The sequence below is a fragment of the Giraffa tippelskirchi genome, chromosome 1 (genome assembly GCF_054371585.1).
Source record: "Giraffa tippelskirchi isolate mGirTip1 chromosome 1, T2T-mGirTip1v1.2.pri, whole genome shotgun sequence".
NCBI classification, from domain to species: Eukaryota; Metazoa; Chordata; class Mammalia; order Artiodactyla; family Giraffidae; genus Giraffa; species Giraffa tippelskirchi.
Genome location: NC_137275.1, coordinates 70,906,780 through 70,926,642, shown reverse-complemented (window position 1 = coordinate 70,926,642; position 19,863 = coordinate 70,906,780). Strand labels below are relative to the sequence as shown.

At 38.1% G+C, this 19,863-nt stretch overlaps 1 protein-coding gene across 4 annotated transcripts in view; it reads left to right on the top strand.

Annotated features, from left to right (window-relative positions):
• The window catches only part of SLIT2 (slit guidance ligand 2), a 402,220-nt gene that overhangs the window by 296,297 nt on the left and 86,060 nt on the right, over nt 1–19,863 (top strand). For 2 of the 4 annotated variants that reach the window (XM_081550621.1, XM_081550772.1), the window contains exons 13-18: nt 2,941–3,012; nt 8,147–8,290; nt 8,403–8,566; nt 9,544–9,567; nt 13,270–13,420; nt 18,714–18,788. In XM_081550621.1, coding sequence (XP_081406747.1) covers nt 2,941–3,012; nt 8,147–8,290; nt 8,403–8,566; nt 9,544–9,567; nt 13,270–13,420; nt 18,714–18,788 — 630 coding nt within the window. The remainder of the gene's footprint in view (nt 1–2,940; nt 3,013–8,146; nt 8,291–8,402; nt 8,567–9,543; nt 9,568–13,269; nt 13,421–18,713; nt 18,789–19,863) is intronic. The other 2 variants (XM_081550695.1, XM_081550848.1) reach the window with 1 other exon arrangement.

Below are 19,863 nucleotides of genomic sequence, written 5' to 3'. Positions count from 1 at the left end.
GCTGGGAAAGATTAAAGGCAGGAGGAGAAGGGGACGACAGAGGATGAGATGGTTGGATGGCATCACTGACTCAATGAATGTGAATTTGAGTAAACTCTGGGAGTTGGCGATGTACAGGGAAGCCTGGCATGCTGCAGTCCATCAGGTCGCAAAGAGTCGGACATGACTGAGTGACTGAACTGAACTGAACTGATGCTGGTCTGCTCAGAAAACTGCAATTTTCTTTGGACCAAAAAAAAAAGAGGAAACTATCACTTCACCTGCAGTGTCTGCCTAGGTTCATTTTTGTTTGTTTGTTTGTATTTTTTAAATTTTTATTATTTTAGTATATGAAGTCCAAAACCAGGGGAACAACTGCTGGCAGAAAATGTAAAGTGCAATCATGCACCCCTTTGGTTGACTCTTTGAAACCATACCTTTTATTTATCTCAGTTATATCAGTGACTGGCACATGGGCAAATGGTGAACATTGAACAAGTTATCCACTCCTGTATTCTTGCCTGGAGAATCCCATGGACAGAGGAGCCTGGCAAGCTACAGTCCATAAGGTCCCAAAGAGTCAGACACAACTGAAGCAATTTAGCATGCACACACGCGTGAGCAAGTAAAAGTTGGATTCAGTTTAATTGGGCACCAAGCTTAGAACCTGCAAAATTCCTGGCACATAGTGAATGTATAATGTCTATTGCTGAGTGCATTACTTGAATGACATTCTATTGAATATCCAGTTGGTGCCAACTTGATCTGATCATTTGTTCGCTAAAGCCCTCTTTCTCTTATTCTTGACCTAAAGACATATCTTAGTATTGCTTTACCCTTTCTTAATGCCTTTACTCCTTGAGTATGACAATATAGAATTTTCTTTTGTTCCTGTGTTTTTAAAATTGTTTCATCTCTGACTTACATTTGTTTTTAAATCTATATTCTACATAAATGACTTTTTATGTCAAACCATATAACTATACCACTGGAATCTATACAAATGGAATGTCTACTTGTACAGTATAGCACCCAGATTTATTTCCTTAAGAATTTTCTTCATATTTTATAATTTATCCCACCTCTCACTGACATCTTAAAAGGGAACAGCTTTTTCCTCACTCTGATTCATCTCTCTTGCATTGTCATTTCCCTGCCAAACATATTTTGATTCTCATTTCAGCTTTTTCCTTTACATTTTATGATACCATTTATTTCTTTTCCAAACGAATGTTTCTGACTTTTAAAGTATATATGCCCATTGTAGAGAATATTTTTTAAAATATATATAGGTAGATAGATAGATGCAATTCAAATGACCTCTGGATGGCAAATCACTTGCAATCTAGAGATCGTCTACTTTTTTCTATGTATATATGAGTATATTTTTCTGAATGAAATTATACTGTAATATATTCTTCTGTATTATGCTGTTTTAAACTTAACATCATATCATAAGGTTTCCCAGCTGATACTAGTGGTAAAGAACCTGCCTGCCAATGCAGGGGATGCAAGAGATGCGGCTTCGATCCCTGGGTCCGGAAGATCCCCTGAAGTAGGAAATGGCAATCCACTCCAGTATTCTTGCCTGGAAAATTCCATGGAAGAGGAACCTGATGGGCCGCAGTCCATGGGGCCACAATGAGTTGGATGTGATTGAGCACAGAGCATACACATAATATCATAAATACTTTCATGTCACCAAATATTTCTTCAAACTTGATTTTTATCAGTGTGAAATATATATTTAGCCAATCCTCTTCTTTAGAATCTGGAAACATTTTATTTGTATTTCATTTTTCACCATTATAAATTAGGCCAAGATTAATATTTAGCACATAAAATATTGTATTTGTCTTTGCTTTTTTTTTCTTAAACTCCTAAGAGAAACTACTTACTTAAAATTTATATACACATTTTTATAACTCTTGATTGTTGTTATTGTTCAGTTGCCAGTCGTGTCTCACTCTTCGTGACCCCATGCACTGCTTAGAGAATAGCTACAACTCATTTGTCCCCTTAAAAATATAATATCTGTCTTTTCCTTCACATTATTATGGTCTCTCCCCTCCTTTATGAGGCTGAGTATAGAAGGGCATCATTGCAGACCTGTTGTCAGTAGCCAGAATGATGAGTCAATCGTTTTCATTTCCTTGCTGTTGAAATCCTCTCATTTCACCATTTCTGTGAATAAGATGATTTCCTTAATTTATTCCTGTGCTAATTTTTACTTCATTTTCCTCTTCAAACAATATTTATTCATCAATCCAATGTTAGAACATCACCGTGTGCCAAATCCTAGGTACTAGGTGTACTAAAGTGATTATCACGGTCCCTGCACTTTGTGGTTACATTTAGTGGCTAATGAGGGAGGCAGTGAGGACACGAGGATACATTCCTATTCATATTTCTTTGAGGAACATACATTTAAAAAATTCTGTATAAATATTAGTGATCACTGTCTTTGCAAATTTTACATTTCTGATGTATATACATTATATATTTAAAACAAATATTTTACACTTATATGGATTCCTTTCACTCTTAACCATTATGATAATTCTAAATTTTACCTCTTTGAAGAACAATAGATTCCAGGTTAGTGTTCTCCTTTGTTATATACTGTGTGCTTTCATATATAAGCTGTGTGTATTTGTGTATAAAAACATGACAAATTACCAGTGAACATTTCTATAAAAGGACCATAAAATTATAAATTATGTTAATTTTTCTTATTTTTTTGTTTTTTTATGGTTTCCAAACTTTCTACCATAAACACACATCTAACCTATAATCAGGGGAGAAACGTTTCCAAATTGAAGTTTGTTTACTCTGCTATGGCTTTCTGATATATGGAGCTTACTAACCTCCTTTATGCCTGAACACGTTTGTTTGGATAAATTTGTTTTGCTGGTTGGTCTCTAATTTTTTTTTTTTTTGTTTAAATCATGTGTTTTCCAGTGTCCTCTATGGAAATAAAATCACAGAACTCCCAAAAAGCTTATTTGAAGGACTGTTTTCCTTACAGCTACTGTAAGTATTTGATTGTTTTTCATCTGTTGAACCTAAATATTATATTTTACTCAGTGTACCATCTCGTATTTTCATGGAGGCTTCAGAAAAATTTGACCCAAAATGACACAGTTTAATGAAATGGAAAAGATTAGTGAAGCTAACATTGATGATGGTCATTTATTTGAAGACACAATACTTTGAAATTGTCCCCAAACCTTTCTTTCCACGGTGTCATGAATGTGATCATCCTGGCTATTCTGTCATTTAAAGTTTTTGCAATCTTTGCCCTATATGAAATTTATCTGTTTTGATTTAACAGTACTTGGAAAGGAGAAAGACATGGTGATATGTTTATCCACCTTTGTCCAAAAAAATCTCTGAAGTGACAATACTAGAATAACATCCCCCAACACAGAAATGGTCTCTAGTAGTCTAGGACAGAGTGTTAACAAACTAATCTTTAGTGAGAGAATCATCTGTCAATTTCCTGGATTTTAATGTTTAAAAGTGTATTAAAAAGCAGACCACTCTGCTTAGAGAACAGCTACAACTCATTTGTCTCAAAAGAAGTATTTATGATACAAGTTTATAAGAATAAGAATTGACTCCAGATGTCATAATAAATGCTCATATGAAAATGAGATTGAAAAAAATGTATGTTAATACTAAGATTGTTAGTGTTGGATCATCAAAATCTATTCAAATCCCCAAACATTTATAGGATATCTCTTTTGGGGCACACACTGACCTAGCTGCTATGGAGGAAGAGATGAATATGCTACAATTTCTGCTCTCAGCTAGCTCACAGCCAGTTTACTTTAAAATTTTCAAGTTTAGAATGCTATTTTCTCTTTTGAGTGTATGCATTTGTTGGTGTTAGGTTTGTACCATTTACTTGGTAAAAATGTATTCCTAATCCCACAAACTTCCCAAATGTGGATCTTTTTCTTTACTTGATAAATGTATGGTTATCATTATATCCTATTATTCACATTTTTAACTGTTTATTATTACGCAGAAACATATATCACAGCCCAATTCATACACACACACACACGAAACAAATTGTTAATGAAGCAATATTTAACCTTACTATATATTGTACAGTCAATTCTGTTCCAGTCTCTCTCTTCTTAATGCTATATAACCCAATAAATTCATTTTACAACAAACCAATCAATCATGCTAAATACTGACTTTTGTGACCTAGTGGTTTTATTTGAGCATCAAATTATTTTACAACTCTTGCAAGGAAGTTAGGTATAGCTGTGTGCTACAGTCAAGTGTTGTCTATTTTTTATGTGCTTCTCTATAGGTTCTTCCACAATTTCCTAGCACTGTTCTCTTTGCCATTTACTTCTAATCTCTTTTGCTGCCACTGCCCTGTGTGGTATCGACACTAAAAGTTGCACCTTTTTTTCCTTTCCTCCCATACTTATTGGTAGTTGATATAGTAAATGGGTTAATAAACCCGTAGAATCTCTATGTAGATAAATCTTACTCAAAAAAACCAGCTTTCTCACTGTGCCTTAAATTCTATCCCTAGACTAAGCCTGCCGGGGCTAACAAGACACAATTGACTCTGTAAGGTTAGCTGAGAATTTGATTCAGTTAAGCTTCTTAGATCCTTTGAACAGATGGAATATTTGGGAGAAGTAGGTTCCTGCCTGGAGAATCCCAGGGACGGGGGAGCCTGGTAGGCTGCTGTCTATGGGGTCGCACAGAGTCGGACACGACTGAAGCGACTTAGCAGCAGCAGCAGGTAAATGGAAGGAACAAAAGAAAGTAGTGTTCAGTATTTCTCCCCCAATTTCTGGACCACCTGAAAGTGAAGGAAGTACAAAATTCTCAGAGAAGTACTTTCTTTAGTTGTCTCCCAGACTCCCTACTTTCTCCCTGTCTCTAGCATTCTGCTGCCTGACTCCTCTTTTAGTTAGCTATATGCCATCTGTCTGGCCCTGAGTGAGGAGGTATGGGATTAATCAGTCCATACTTCAGATCAGGCCCATAAGCTGTTAGGAAAGGATTCTATGGACCACAGATAAGGCCAAAACTGCAGTTCCTAAAAGAAGATTAAAAAAAAAAAAACTCTGATCCCTGGTCCAGGAACTAAGATACTACATGCCACATGGTTTGGCCAAAAAAATAAAGAAAGAAAACACACCCAAATAGTATGTCCATGAAAAAAAAAAAGCAAAGTGAAAGTGTTAATCTCTCAGTCATGTCTGACTCTTTGTGACTCCAGGGACTGTAGCCTGCCAGGCTCCTCTGTCCATGGAATTTTCCAGGCAAGAATACTAGAGTGGGTTGCCATTCCCTTCTCTAGGGGATCTTCCCAACCCAGTGATCAAACCTGGGTCTCCTGCATTGCAGGCAGATTCTTAACCATCTGAGCTACAAGGGAAAACACAAAGGTGAATTTGAAAAAAAGGGAAAAAGACAAGTGCAACAAGGAGAACTACTACGAGGAAGTCCTGACTTTGCACAGGCAGAGAGTTGAGATCTTAAAAAAGCAAGTAAAACTGAAATACCCTGTGTTAATCACAGAGGGTCTGTTGGGCAAATTGGGAAACAGTATTCAGTGTGTTAGATGGGAAGGCATCACACCCAAACCATACAGCACATATTTTTGAGCTACGAAGTATTCGTTAAAGTCCTAAGTATCAAAGCTCTGAACTAAATGGTGAGAGAGAATAAGAAATATCAAAAAAATTTTCTGCCCCCAGAAGGCTAACCTCTCTGTAGGCCTATATAAAATAGTTGACAAAACTAGGTAACACTGACTAACTTGCTCTGGAAAGTAGAGGAAGGAGCATGTTCATTGGGTGGCAGTTGTATTCTGGAAAAGTCTTGCTCCGGAGAAAGTGAGCCTCCTCTGAGGTCTTGATAGGCCAGATGGTTGAGGCAGATAGAGAACAGGACTCGTGCATTCCCATAAGTGAAACAAGCATGAATAAAAGCACAGACAAGGTGACCTGTAACCTGTAAGGATGACATTTGAGCAAGATCTGTAAACCATGGCTCCACATAATACTAATATTGAATATCGGTAAGATATATGAGAAAATGGAGAAGGAAATGGCAGCCCACTCTAGTATTCTTGCCTAGAGAATCCTATGGACAGAGGAGCCTGATGGGCTGCTGTCCGTAGGGTCGTGCAGAATCGGACACGACTGAAGCAACTCAGCATGCATGCATGCATTGGAGAAGGGAATGGCAACCCACTCCAGTGTTCTTGCCTGGAGAATCTCGAGGACGGGGGAGCCTGGTGGGCTGCCCTCTATGGGGTCGCACAGAGTCGGACACAACTGAAGTGACTTGGCAGCAGCATATGAGAAAAAAAAGTTTGTGAGATATTGTCTAAACAAAGTGAATTGGATATCTATACTACAGAATAGAGCTTCCCTGATGGCTCAATGGGTAAAGAATTCATCTATAATGCAGGAGACATAGGAGATGCAAGTTTGATCCCTGGGTCAGGAAGATCCCCTGGAAGAGGAAATGGCAACTCACTCCAGTATTCTTGCCTGGAGAATCCCATGGACCGAGGAGCCTGGCAGGCTACAGTCCATGGGGTCACAAAGAGCTGGACACGACTGAGCAATTGAGCACACACACATACTGCAGAATAAGGGCTTTTTCTTTGACAATGTCACTCTCCAAGAGGGCTGTAAAGTAGTCACTCAACAACAAATATTTACTGAGCACCTTGTACATGTTAGGCGTGTGGGAAACATCAGAAAACAAAACAGACGAATATTCCTGCTGTCTGGACCTTATACCTTAAGGGGAGAGTTCATGCAAGTGGCAGTCAGCAAGAATATAATAAATAAGCAAATCATACATACCTGCATGCATGCTAAGTCACTTCAGTCATGTCCAACTCTTTGCGACCCCATGGAGTGTAGCCCACCAGGCTCCTCTGTCCATGGGATTCTCCAGGCAAGAATACTGGAGTGGGTAGCTGTTCCCTCCTTCAGGGGATCTTCCTGACCTAGGAATTGAACCCGTGTCTCTTATGTCTCCTACGTTGGCAGGTGGCTTCTTAACCACTGATACCACCTAGGAAGCCCTAAATCACAATTCCTTTATTTTGATCTACTTTTTCTATTTTCTTAAATACATATTTCCTCCTGTTAAATCACACATGATAGGAAGAAATATGCATTTAAGAAAACAAAAAAAGTAGATCAAAGTAAAGGAATTGAGACACGGTATTGGAGAGAGTGGCCAGAGAAGGCTGAGTGGAAGAGGTGAGATTTCATCGAACTCAGTGAAACAACATGGTGAACCAGGCAAATGTCTGGGAGAAGAGCCTTCCAAGCAGAGAAGAGAGTCTGGCAAGGAGATCTATGTGGCTGGAGCTGAAACAGTCATGAAATAGAGTTCAGAAAGGTTTCCCAGGTGGCTCAATGGTAAAGAATCCACCTGCCAATGCAAGAGACACGGGTTCAATCACTGAGTTGGGAGGATCCCCTGGAGAAGGAAATGGCAACACACTCCAGTATCTTGCCTGGGAAATCCCACGGACAGAGGAGCCTGGCAGGCTACAGTCCATGGGATCACAAAGGGTTGGACACGACTTAGTGACTAAACAACAGCAAGAGTTTGGAAAAGGGAATCAAAGATCCCATTGGGAATTTTGGGCTATTGTCAGGTCTTGGGTTATTTAGAGCAAATTGGGAGTTACTGCACAGTTTGGGAGAGGAGTGAAGTGATCTGATCTATGTTTAGAAGTCTCACTCCAGCTACTGTTCTGAGAATGGATTGGACTTCTTTTTCATAGAGCAGTTCCAAGGACTAATGTTTATGAGGATTTTATGGAGCCTTTGACAGCAAAGGCTGGTTCTCACCCACCTTTGTCTATTGCTGTACTTCTGCACTTTCCAGAGAATATCTTTAATAATGTTTATTGGATAAATGTGTAAGTACCACTAGATTTAGACAATCCGATCATTAGATATGACCCTTGCTTTATCTGCCATGACCCCAAATCTTCAGCCTGTGATATCTCAATAATGACAGTTAAATCTTAGTGTCAAGGTTAAAAGAAATGAATTTCTTGATTGGATTTTCTTAAGAACAAGAGTCTTGAAGGTGGGTTAATGAGATACTACACTTTAATTAATTCTATGACTATTTGATCAAACAGATTACTGAATGCCAACAAGATAAACTGCCTTCGGGTAGATGCTTTTCAGGATCTGCACAACCTGAACCTTCTCTCCTTATATGACAACAAGCTTCAGACCATCGCCAAGGGGACCTTTTCACCTCTCCGGGCCATTCAAACCATGTATGTATATAGAATCAGGATCGACTTTGATGACCATCATTTTCATTCTGGATTTGAGAGTTGAGTTCATTGCAAGTCATGTGTAAAAGTGTTCTGTATGTGTTTCTGAAAGGCATTTGGCCCAGAACCCCTTTATTTGTGACTGCCATCTCAAGTGGCTGGCGGATTATCTCCATACCAACCCAATCGAGACCAGTGGTGCCCGCTGCACCAGTCCCCGGCGACTGGCAAACAAAAGAATTGGACAGATCAAAAGCAAGAAATTCCGTTGTTCAGGTAATTTCTCACTTTGTGTGACATTTCCCCCGTGTTACCGAAAACAGTAGTTAATGAGATGTAGAGACAGCTGACCTTCAACTGAATTGCCAAACATTACAGAATTGTATTTCTTTTTCTTCTGCCCATGAAGAAAAATATAAAGAGAACTGTAGACATCATTCACACAGAATCCCTACATGTAACCTTTTTAACACACTATTCAGCAGAAGAAATAAAGGAAAAAATGATGCCTGGATACTTCAGGCTGTAATCCCAGGGTTTGAATTTAACAGTGGCCTTCTAGCTAACTCAGTGCCTGTTAAACCTCATGTTTGTCGTATTGTTTTCCATTGAGCAACGATGAAGTAGTTAATTGTCTTTCTATTTCTCTGAGAAAGTGAACTGAGACTTAGTTACTTGATTTGCTCAGATTCAGAAGCAGGGGGAAAAAGAACACTCTAGATTCCTTGCTTCTCACAGGAAAGCAGTGTTTTGTTTCTAGCTTTACGTTCTCACATTTTGACCAGGACTGTGAGGATATTTTTTTTTTTTCTAAAAGGCCATCTTTTAACACTTTGGGAATATTACATTTACTTATAAAAAGTGAAATATAGGTGCATTGTATTAATATTAAAGAGAAAACTTAGTTCATTGAAATTTACTATTTGCTTTGGTATAATCCTTTCTATTTTCTCAAAATAAAATGCATTGTTTATGTTTTGGGTAGTACACTACCTACCTATTCCAGGCGTTATTTCACATTCGGCAGTTTATTCATACTAAAAAGCTAATATCAAAACAAAGCCGTTTGTTGTCCATGATTGTAGATGCATTTCCTACTCATGGTTATACTTCAGCCACTGCTGTGAATATACATTTTTTTCACGTAATTATCTATAGTAACTTTAGTCCATTCTTAATCTAATATAACTCATATCTCTGCTTGCTGACATTCAGGTGCATCTTCTATTTTTTTTCTCTTTTTTTTTATTTAGCTAAAGAACAGTATTTCGTTCCAGGTAGGTTTTGCTCGGTAGTAGGACTAACTGCAGACACCTTTTTCTCACTTATAAAACCTAGCTTCTAAAACTTTGATATGCATGCTTTCAAAAGTCCAGTGGATACCCTGTAGCTAGATTCTGCATAGATCACTAGTAACTGTTTCCTGAAAACCTGACCTTTGCATGCAGCTTCTGATGTTAAACATAATATTATTAAACTCCCACTTTTTTTTCTCTCTCTCTCTCACTTTGGCACATTATCTAAAATTTCTCACAGTAGCTAAAATGTTTGAACCTATGGCTTTCTACTTAAATCATTTTCTCTCCTTATGTTGTATATCTGACCTTTCAACCTGTTTTTAAAATATAGCTTCTTGAGCTGGTTTTAAAGACAGACCTTTCTGTTGTCAAAGAACTAGTTCTACATGCAATCAGTCACAAGCACACAAAACTGTGTTTTCAATCATGAGATTTACTCTTTTATAGAGATTTTTCTATACTAAAAAAGTATCCCTTTTTGCTTTACTTGGCTTGCTGTGGCTTCACTTTTTATACCAAAGCATCAGCTTCCTACTGGTTTATGTGCAGCTGTACTTTGTGATCTTAAATTCTTGCATCTTTGGACTTGTAGTATAACAACTCCATGAAAGCAGGATTGACATCCATCCTGAAAGTATCATGAGCACCCAGTGCCTTGAATAACTTAGTTGAATGAAGTGTTTCTTAGGAAAATAATTGAAATATTTTACCACTGCAATCTTAACACTGTCAAAGCTGATGATTCTAGAACTAGCTCTTTGAAGTATGTTTCTTTACTTATTTCTTCCTTGCCTGCCAATTGTGTAAAATGCCTCTTGACTTGTTTGTTTTAAACTATTATTTGAAAATACATGTTAGTAACTCATTGGTTACATTTGTAATCTCCTGGGTATACTCTAGACTATAAAATATTTTAATAGTTATAAATAAAGATATTTCTAAGCTGTTAGTGTAAAAAAACCTCCTTTTCTCTTAAGAATTCTAGGTTTGGTCTCTATTTTAAGGAGATATGCCTTGCTTGCCATTGTTGAATTATAATATGAATAATTTTATGCATTTAACTGATTTTGTTTTATCACATATTTTGACTTAAATGATCAGTAATAATTTGTATATTACACCTGCTCCAGAAGAAGTAACATGTTGAAAAGAACAATTGGCCTTCATTGGCAATCTTTAAAATTTATTATTTTTACCCAATTATTAAACAGAAAGTCATCTGATAACTGTTACCCAGAAAAAGTTATATTGAAAAACAGAACCCCTCCATAGGAGAAAACATGGATATTACTTAAATGTCCAAATTAGAGAAGTTAATATAATTATTATCAAAATATTCAATCTATTACGTTTAAATATGCTTTCACAATAACTAGAAATTAGTATTTCAAATTCACCAAGTAAAGAACAAAATCAGGTTGTTTTCAAAATTTTGTTAATAAGATTCAGTTCAGTTCAGTCGCTCAGTCATGTCCAACTCTTTGCGACCCCATGGACTGCAGCACGCCAGGCTTCCCTGTCCATCACCACCTCCTGGAGCTTACTCAAACTCATGTCCATCAAGTCAGTGATGCCATCCATCGAATCAGTGATGCTTTGAGTCGGTGATGCTGTTAATAAGATTAACAGCAGCCAAAATAGGTTTTGCGAGAAAAAAAAAAAAAAAAAAACCCTCTATATCAGATATCATGGCTTAATTGTCAATTTCTGATTATTTAGTTTACATGATTTAAAAGCTTAATTCTAGAAGTCAGGACTCATAAGAATTCTTTGAGCCTCTGCTCCCTCTCCCCCCACCCAGATATTAATTAAAATCTAAGCTTACTGAGAGAGTAGTCATAAAATAAGTATTATTGTCATTGCATTGAATGCAGATTATATTCAATGTAAAATACCTTGTGTATCTGTCATTTACACTTTATTACCTGCATTTTCTTTATTTCACTTTTAAAATGAAAGCTTAAACCACAATACAACAGATCCTCATGTCATGTCGTAAATATCATGACATTAATTGCCAAATGTAATGAAACTATTATATTCAACTTTGAGAACTTCTTCCGAGATCCTGATTCCATATAATTCAGTAACATTATTTATGAGAGTTGGAAACATCGTTAAAAAGCATGTAAGCCACAAAACCTAAGGTTTCGTCCAAATTTTCCAGTGGGAGTCCTTGATGATTGATCTCATGATTTGCATTTTATTTCATTTTACGTGTCTGTTTGCCTACCACCATTCTGAATGGCATCTAGATAGTACAGTGATCACTCAGAACAAAATTTATCTTGTGAAGAGTTCATCTTTTAAAGGACTTGACAAGAGCTTAATTTGTGCTATGCATCTTGTATGCTATTGCTTTTCCTGTAAGACCACTGTGCTTCACAAAATGATTATGAAAGTTTACAAAGCATGATGGTTCCTGTCACACCAGGCATTCCCCAATAATTGCCACAGTCAGGGAGGAAGGACGAGACCTTAGTGAGTTATGTATATACTATGTGAATCTTACCTGGGTTTGCTCTGTCTTTCTTTCCTTCTGGGTGATCTTTACTTTTGCAGGAATTCACCATTTGGGCTGTAAGTAAAAGTGTCTGATCTGAAACATAATATCCTCCCTTTTCAATCCTGATGTATCTTCTTTTAGTCTCACTCTTTTGCGCCTTCTTATTTGTTTTTATTTTTTCAAGAAGACACCACAGTTCTGTTGAGCCTCTCTGTTGTCCTTGTAGCGCACCTTCAACTTCTCCCTGGATGTTGTTCCCGAAAAAGCTGTTGTTTCAATTCTGCAGTTCTGAGGAACATTGGAGGCACCTTTCAGTATAGCCCCTTCTTTGTGTTTCCAGGAACTCTTCGGTAGTAATACTCTTACTATGGTCATAAACATTCTTGCGGGAAGAATGCATGTCATGTAAACAGTATTACGTTTCCAGAACGTCTGTAGCTTCTCTCCTGCTTCCCTTCATCTTTCCTCTTGGTCTTACCCTTGGCCTAGTGGATGGTGTAGTGGTTATGTAGCGAGATTTTCTGTTGTGCTTGATCTAACCATGTGGTTGCCAGGTATGAGTAAAACATGGTTCCGTCAAGCACCATGGAACGTCACGCAGCTTTCTACAGCATGACAAGCTGCTGAGGCTTAAATCAGGATTTACTTGTCTCTTTTTATAAAATCAAAATGAACAAAAGAGGGCTTTTTAAGCATTTCTGAAGATTATGTGAGAGGGAGAGAATAATAAAAGACCATAGAAAAATTTAAAAACCTGAGTCCATCTATTTGCCTTGAAAGCCCTGATTGAAAATGATATATAGGCATATGTTTATTACTGCATACATTTTCAATTCTTGACTCAGAGAAAAAAATAAACTTTTTCACGATTAGTAGCCATTGTGTGATTAGCTGTCAAATAGGCTAGAATGGCTTACAACTGGATCAGCAGAAAGTACAGCTGTGAAAAGCTCAACTCTGTTAATGTTTTCCTGTCCTGTGAATCCGGTTACTCTTTTTTCCAGCAAATTCCAAGCCCTTGTTTTAACCCTTTCCTGACATCCATTGACCAAAATTCCCCAAGTTGTCTCCCTGCTGCATAATCTATAGTTACCTTACTTTTTTCTCCCTACAAATTAACAAATATTCTAACTTTCAGACTCAGTATCTTCTTTTTTGGCTTGAATCCTCAATAGGTACAGAAGATTATCGATCAAAATTAAGTGGGGACTGCTTTGCCGATTTGGCTTGCCCTGAAAAGTGCCGCTGCGAAGGGACCACAGTAGATTGCTCCAATCAAAAACTCACCAAAATCCCAGACCACATTCCCCAGTACACTGCAGAGCTGTAAGTTCATCTCCCAGCAAAATCCAGTTTCAGAAGGAGGGAACAAGAGCATCAAAAAAATTGGGATTCTTTTCTTGCCCTTTCATCCTCAATAATTATGTTAATTTTAATTGACACACATTGGCATAACTCTTCTTTGTACAAGTGTAAGTATTAGAGGCTCTCTTCCTTCTTCTTTCTGGGCCAAGGTACAACTACAGAAAATAACTCTCAAAAATTCAGTTAGCACTTGATAATGCTAATAACAATACATCCATTTGATACTTATTACTTGGGGGCTTCCCTGAAAGATCAGTTGGTAAAGAATCCACCTGCAATGCAGGAGACACCGGTTCGATTCCTGGGTCAGGAAGATCTGCTGGAGAAGGAGTAGGCTACCCACTCCAGTATTCTTGGGCTTCTCTTATAGCTCAGCTGGTAAAGAATCTGCCTGCAGTGCGGGAGACCTGGATTTGATCCCTGGGTTGGGAAGATCCCCCGGAGAAGGGAAAAGCTACCCACTCCAATATTCTGGCCTAGAGAATTCCATGGACATATAGTCCGAGGGGTGGCAAAGAGTCAGACACAACTGAGCGACTTTCACTTTCACTTTCCCTGATAGCTCAGTTGGTAAAGAATACACCTGCAATGCAGGAGACCCTGGTTCAGTTCCTGGGTGGGGATGATCCCCTGGAGAAGGGATAGGATACCCACTCCAGTATTCTTGAGTTTCCCTTGCGGCTCATTTGGTAAAGAATCCGCATGCAGCGCGGGAGACCTGGGTTCGATCCCTGGGTTGGGAAGATCCCCTGGAGAAGGGAAAGATTACCCACTCCAGTATTCTGGCCAGGAGAATTACATGGACAGTCCATGGGGTGACAAAGAGTAGGACACAACTGAGCGACTTTCACTTTCACTTTCTTGGGTATGAATTATGTCCAAGGGCTTCCCTGGTGGCTCAGGTGGTAAAGAATCTGCCTGCAATGCAGGAGACCCAGGTTCAATCCCTGGGTCAGGAAGATCCCCTGGAGAAGACAATACTAGAAAGAGAAGACTCTCTCCAGTACTCTTGCCTGGAAAATCCCATGGACAGAGAAGCCTGGCGGGCTACAGTCCATGGGGTTGCAAAGAGTCAGACACAGCTGAGCGACTAACACTTTCACTATGTCCAAAAAACCCATTTCTAAGCACTTAATCGATTTTTAATGTATTTAGTCTTTTCAGCAACCAAATAAAATAGCTTGGAGTCAACATTTTGAATCTCTTTTCATTGTGAATTCAATCAGAGTCCTTTTTTATCAGCTATACTATTATAATTCACTGATTCATAAGTGGAAGGATTCAATGATTATCAAGTATAAAACACAAAGGATAGTTTTCTTTTTCTGAACAGTGAATAACATAGCAGGAAAAACTGAAAACGATAAAGTGTGAGTAGATCTGTATTTATAATACTAACATAGGGCTTAGCACATACAAGATTCTAAAATATATTTGTTGAATTATTTATAGATTCTGTGTCCATCTGTGTTGGCCTTTACTGACTTATTTATAAAAGTACGACATTTAATGTTAGAGTTTCTAAAAAAAAATCCAAAAAAAAAAAAACTAATGAAACCTCATCACTTTTAGAACATCTTAGTAATGTTTATGTCTAGTACCATCTGGTATTTGTCATTAATTGCTTTGCAAAGTTGGTTGTCTTTTTGTGCCTGTATAATTCTTTCATGTTCAACTAGATTATAACCCCTTGATGACAGGGATTGTTTTATAGTTTATCTCCCACAGTACCTCTGCTGATGCCTGTTACTTAATGAATTTTAATCAATTTACATATTTAAAAACAATACAGTGCTTTCAAAAAGATGACAGAAGCTAATTACCTCGTGGCTATAAGGATGTTTTTTTAAAATTTCTGTTAGTACATGAAGCTATTTCATAGGTCCAGAACTTTAGAAATGTGTGGAGACCATGCAGTAAAATCCCCAAACTCTGTGTTTACTGTCATGTACGGAGTTATATTTAGGTTCAATAACTCTGCAAACATTTCAAATTGTATCTTTCAGCATGATAATACTTAAAATAAGTTTACCTCTCACTCATGAATTTAGAAACTAGTATCTAGTTTATCTTTCAGCAAAGGTTGTGTGTGTTTTAAGAAATAAGATTTTTAAAAATTAGTCCTGGGAAGAAAATATTTGCAAAACATATATCTGTAAGGAACTCATATCCAGAATGCATAAAGAGCTCTTGAAGCCCAGCAATTAAAATCTACCTTACCTAAGGCTGCCCTGTCAGTCCATTGGTTAAGACATAGAGCTTCCACGGCACAGGGCATGGGTGCAATCACCCAGCCGAGGAATTAAGATCCCACAAGACACGTGTGTGGCTGCTCTTCCCTCCCTGCACCCCGCTCAAAAAAATACCTTACCAGGGTAAAAAGTGATCAAATTATTTGTATGGACATTTCTCCAAAGAAGATATCTAAATGATCAATAAGCACATGATAAAGCACTCAGGATCACTAGGCATGTGGAAAATACAAATGAAAACCCCAATGAGGTAGCACCACACATCCACTGGAATGCCTTTTAAAAAAGACAGTAACGGGTAAGAGAAATTGGGCCCCTCATACATTGCTGCTGGAAATGTAAAATGGTCCAGCCCTTTTGAAAAACAGTTTGGCTTTTCCTGAGGTAGCTAACATGGCTAAATAGCTTTACCATGTGACACAGTGATTTCACACCTATATATATAGCTAAGAGAATTGAAATCATAAATCTGCACAAAATCTTGTACACCAGTGTTCCTAGCAGGATTATTTATCATCATCAAGAAGTGGATGCAACTCAGATGTTCATCAGCTGATGAATGGATAAACACATGTGGTATATCCACACAATGGAATATAATTCAGCCATAAAATGGAATGAAGTACCGATCTATGCTAAATGTGGAAAGACCTTATAAAAATTAAGCAAAGTGAAAAAAGCCAGGCCAAGAAGCCACATTTTGTATTATTCTATTAATGAGAAATATTCAGAATAGGAAAATCTATACAGACAGAAGATAAATTATGGGTTGCTAAGAATTGAGACAGTGGAGGGCAGGAAATTGAGAGTGACTGCTGACAGGTAGGGGGTTTCTTTTTTGGGTGATGAATGTGTTCTGGAATAGGAAAGCAAAGATGGTTGCACAAGTTTGTGAATATTTTTAAAACCACTGAATTGTACACTTTAAAAGGGTACATTTTATGGTCTGGAAATTGTATATCAGTAAAGTTGTTGATAAAAACATTTATGGAGCAAGTGACTAGGAAACAAATGGTCTAAAATGCTTTGAATTGGAATGGGCCAGAAATGGTATGGACCTGACAGAAGCAGAAGATATTAAGAAGAGATGGCAAGAATACACAGGAGAACTGTTCAAAAAAGATCATGACCCAGATAATCACAACGGTGTGATCACTCACCTAGAGCCAGACATCCTGGAATGTGAAGTCAAGTGGGCCTTAGGAAGCATCACTACGAACAGAGCTAGTGAGGGTGATGGAATTCTTGTTGAGCTATTTCAAATCCTGAAAGATGATGCTGTGAAAGTGCTGCACTCAATATGCCAGTAAATATGGAAAACTCAGCAGTGGCCACAGGACTGGAAAAGGTCAGTTTTCGTTCCAATCCCAAAGAAAGGCAATGCCAAAGAATGCTCAAACTACCACACAATTGCACTCATCTCACATGCTAGTAAAGTAATTCTCAAAATTCTCCAAGCCAGGCTTCAGCAATATGTGAACCGTGAACTTCCAGATGTTCAAGCTGGTTTTAGAAAAGGCAGAGGAACCAGAGATCAAATTGCTAACATCCGCTGGATCATCAAAAAAGCAAGAGAGTTCCAGAAAAACATCTGTTTCTGCTTTATTGACTATGCCAAAGCCTTTGACTGTGTGGATCACAATAAACTGGAAAATTCTGAAAGAGATGGGAATAGCAGACCACCTGACTTGCCTTTTGAGAAACCTGTATGCAGGTCAGGAAGCAATACTTAGAACTGAACATGGAACAACAGACTGGTTCCAAATAGGAAAAGAAGTACGTCAAGGCTGATATTGTCACCCTGCTTATTTAACTTATATGCACAGTACATCATGAGAAATGCCAGGCTGGAGGAAGCACAAGCTGGAATCAAGATTGCCGGGAGAAATATCAATAACCTCAGATAGGCAGATGACACCACTCTTATGGCAGAAAGTGAAGAGGAACTAAAGAGCCTCTTGACGAAAATGAAAGAGGAGAGTGAAATTTTGTCTTAAAGCTCAACATTCAGAAAACTAAGATCATGGCATCTGGTCCCATCACTTCATGGGAAATAGATGGGGAAACAGTGGAAACAGTGAGAGACTTAATTTTTTTAGACTCCAAAATCACTGCAGATGGTGATTGCAGCCATGAAATTAAAAGACACTTACTCCTTGGAAGGAAGGTTATGACCAACCTAGACAGCACATTAAAAAGCAGAGACATTACTTTGCCGACAGAGGTCCTTCTAGTCAAGGCTATGGTTTTTCCAGTAGTCATATATGGATGTGAGAGTTGGACTATAAAGAAAACTGAGCACCAAAGAATTGATGTTTTTTAACCGTGGTGTTGGAGAAGACTCTTGAGAGTCCCTTGGACTGCAAGGAGATCCAACCAGTCCATCCTAAAGGACATCAGCTCTGTGTGTTCATTGGAAGGACTGATGTTGAAGCTGAAACTCCAGTACTTTGGCCACCTGATGCGAAGAACTGACTCATCTGAAAAGACCCTGATGCTGGGAAAGATTGAGGGCAGGAGGAGAAGGGGATGACAGAGGATGAGATAGTTGGATGGCATCACCGACTCAGTGGACATGAGTTCAAGCAGGCTCCGGGAGTTGGTGATGGACAGGGAGGCCTGGTGTGCTGCAGCTCATGGGGTCGCAAAGAGTCGGACACGACTGCGCAACTGAACTGAACTGAACTGAAAATGCTTTTGGAAGCAGCGGTAACAGTGGAAAAAAAGAGGAGAAAACATTCTACAGATTATTGAATGAAGAGTTGGTTTTGAATTATGATTATTGATTTTCTTTACTATATGCTTCTTAATATGTTTTATTTTGATCCTTACAATATGGGATAAATTAAAAAATATCTGTCCTTCCCACAAATTTTCTGATATGTGTCTTGTATTTTTCTTTTGGATAATCATTAAATAATGTTTTAATTCTGTATGAGAAATGAAATTTAATCTCTACCTGACTTTTGGAAATGAAACTCTTCTGTTTCTGTTTTCCCTAGGCGCCTCAACAATAATGAATTTACAGTGTTGGAAGCTACAGGGATCTTCAAGAAACTTCCTCAGTTACGTAAAATGTAAGCCGTATATTAGCCATCTTTAAAAATTTCTATAGTGTTGTGTTCTTTTATACCTTTGTAGTTTTATTTCTATTTCTTAGGAAATCAGGAAAATTAAAGATTCAAAGAAATGTCCATATGGTGACCACTTGTGATATGAATATAGGGTAAACTCTGAGAGAAACCTGAGTAATTTGCTCTTTTCTGTGTATGTCAGTGATGGCGACCAGGTTTTCTGTAGCAGAACCCTAGTGTCTTTAACTCTGACAGCTGGTCTGTTACATGGTCACAACAGGAGTCCCCCAGTCTAAGTGCATTAGAGATGAGTTCAGTAATGTGTTGTAACTTCCTTTACATTCCCCAAACCATGCTGTTATTTCTCTTTCAGCACATTCATGTCGACTGTTTGACTTTTTGCTTCATTAAACTTTCATTAGAAGATAGTCAAAATTAATGATTGGTAATCTGGCTTGATAGCTCATGTGCTATCTACATGTCTGCAACTCATATTTTAAAATAAGTTTCTAAGCTCAGCAGTTTCAACAACACTCAGACAGTAATCCAGCCCCCTTGAGGATGATGGAAGGAGGGATAGGACAGAGGCCAAGAGTGTAGGGCCATGGAGCACTGTCAGCATAACAGGAAACATCAGGAGGAGCAGAGAAGCATACTTTCATGACATCTGTGCTGTCATATTGTGACTGATCCACAGGCAGAGAGAGTGGAAATGGCAGAGCACTTGGCCCACATATTTCACTGCCTCCCCAAGAGTTTCTAAATTCTTAAACGTCCTCCTTTTTCACTGATGCTGACTGCTTTTTCTTTTTAGCCATAAAATGCTTTTCAATTCAATACATATTTATTCAGAGGCTGCTATGCACAGTGCTCTGAAAGGAATAAAATGATACCTAAAAATGATCCTTATTTTGTGGGCATCCTTGGTCTTGGAGTGAGCCTTGAGAAAGAGAAAAATCTCTAGGAAGATGTTACCTACCTCAACTGGATGTTCTTGCCCTCTGGGCAAGCATTAGTGTTTTGTATCATACAGAATATGGGCAGTTAATTTGGTTGTTCTGACACATTATTACATGAG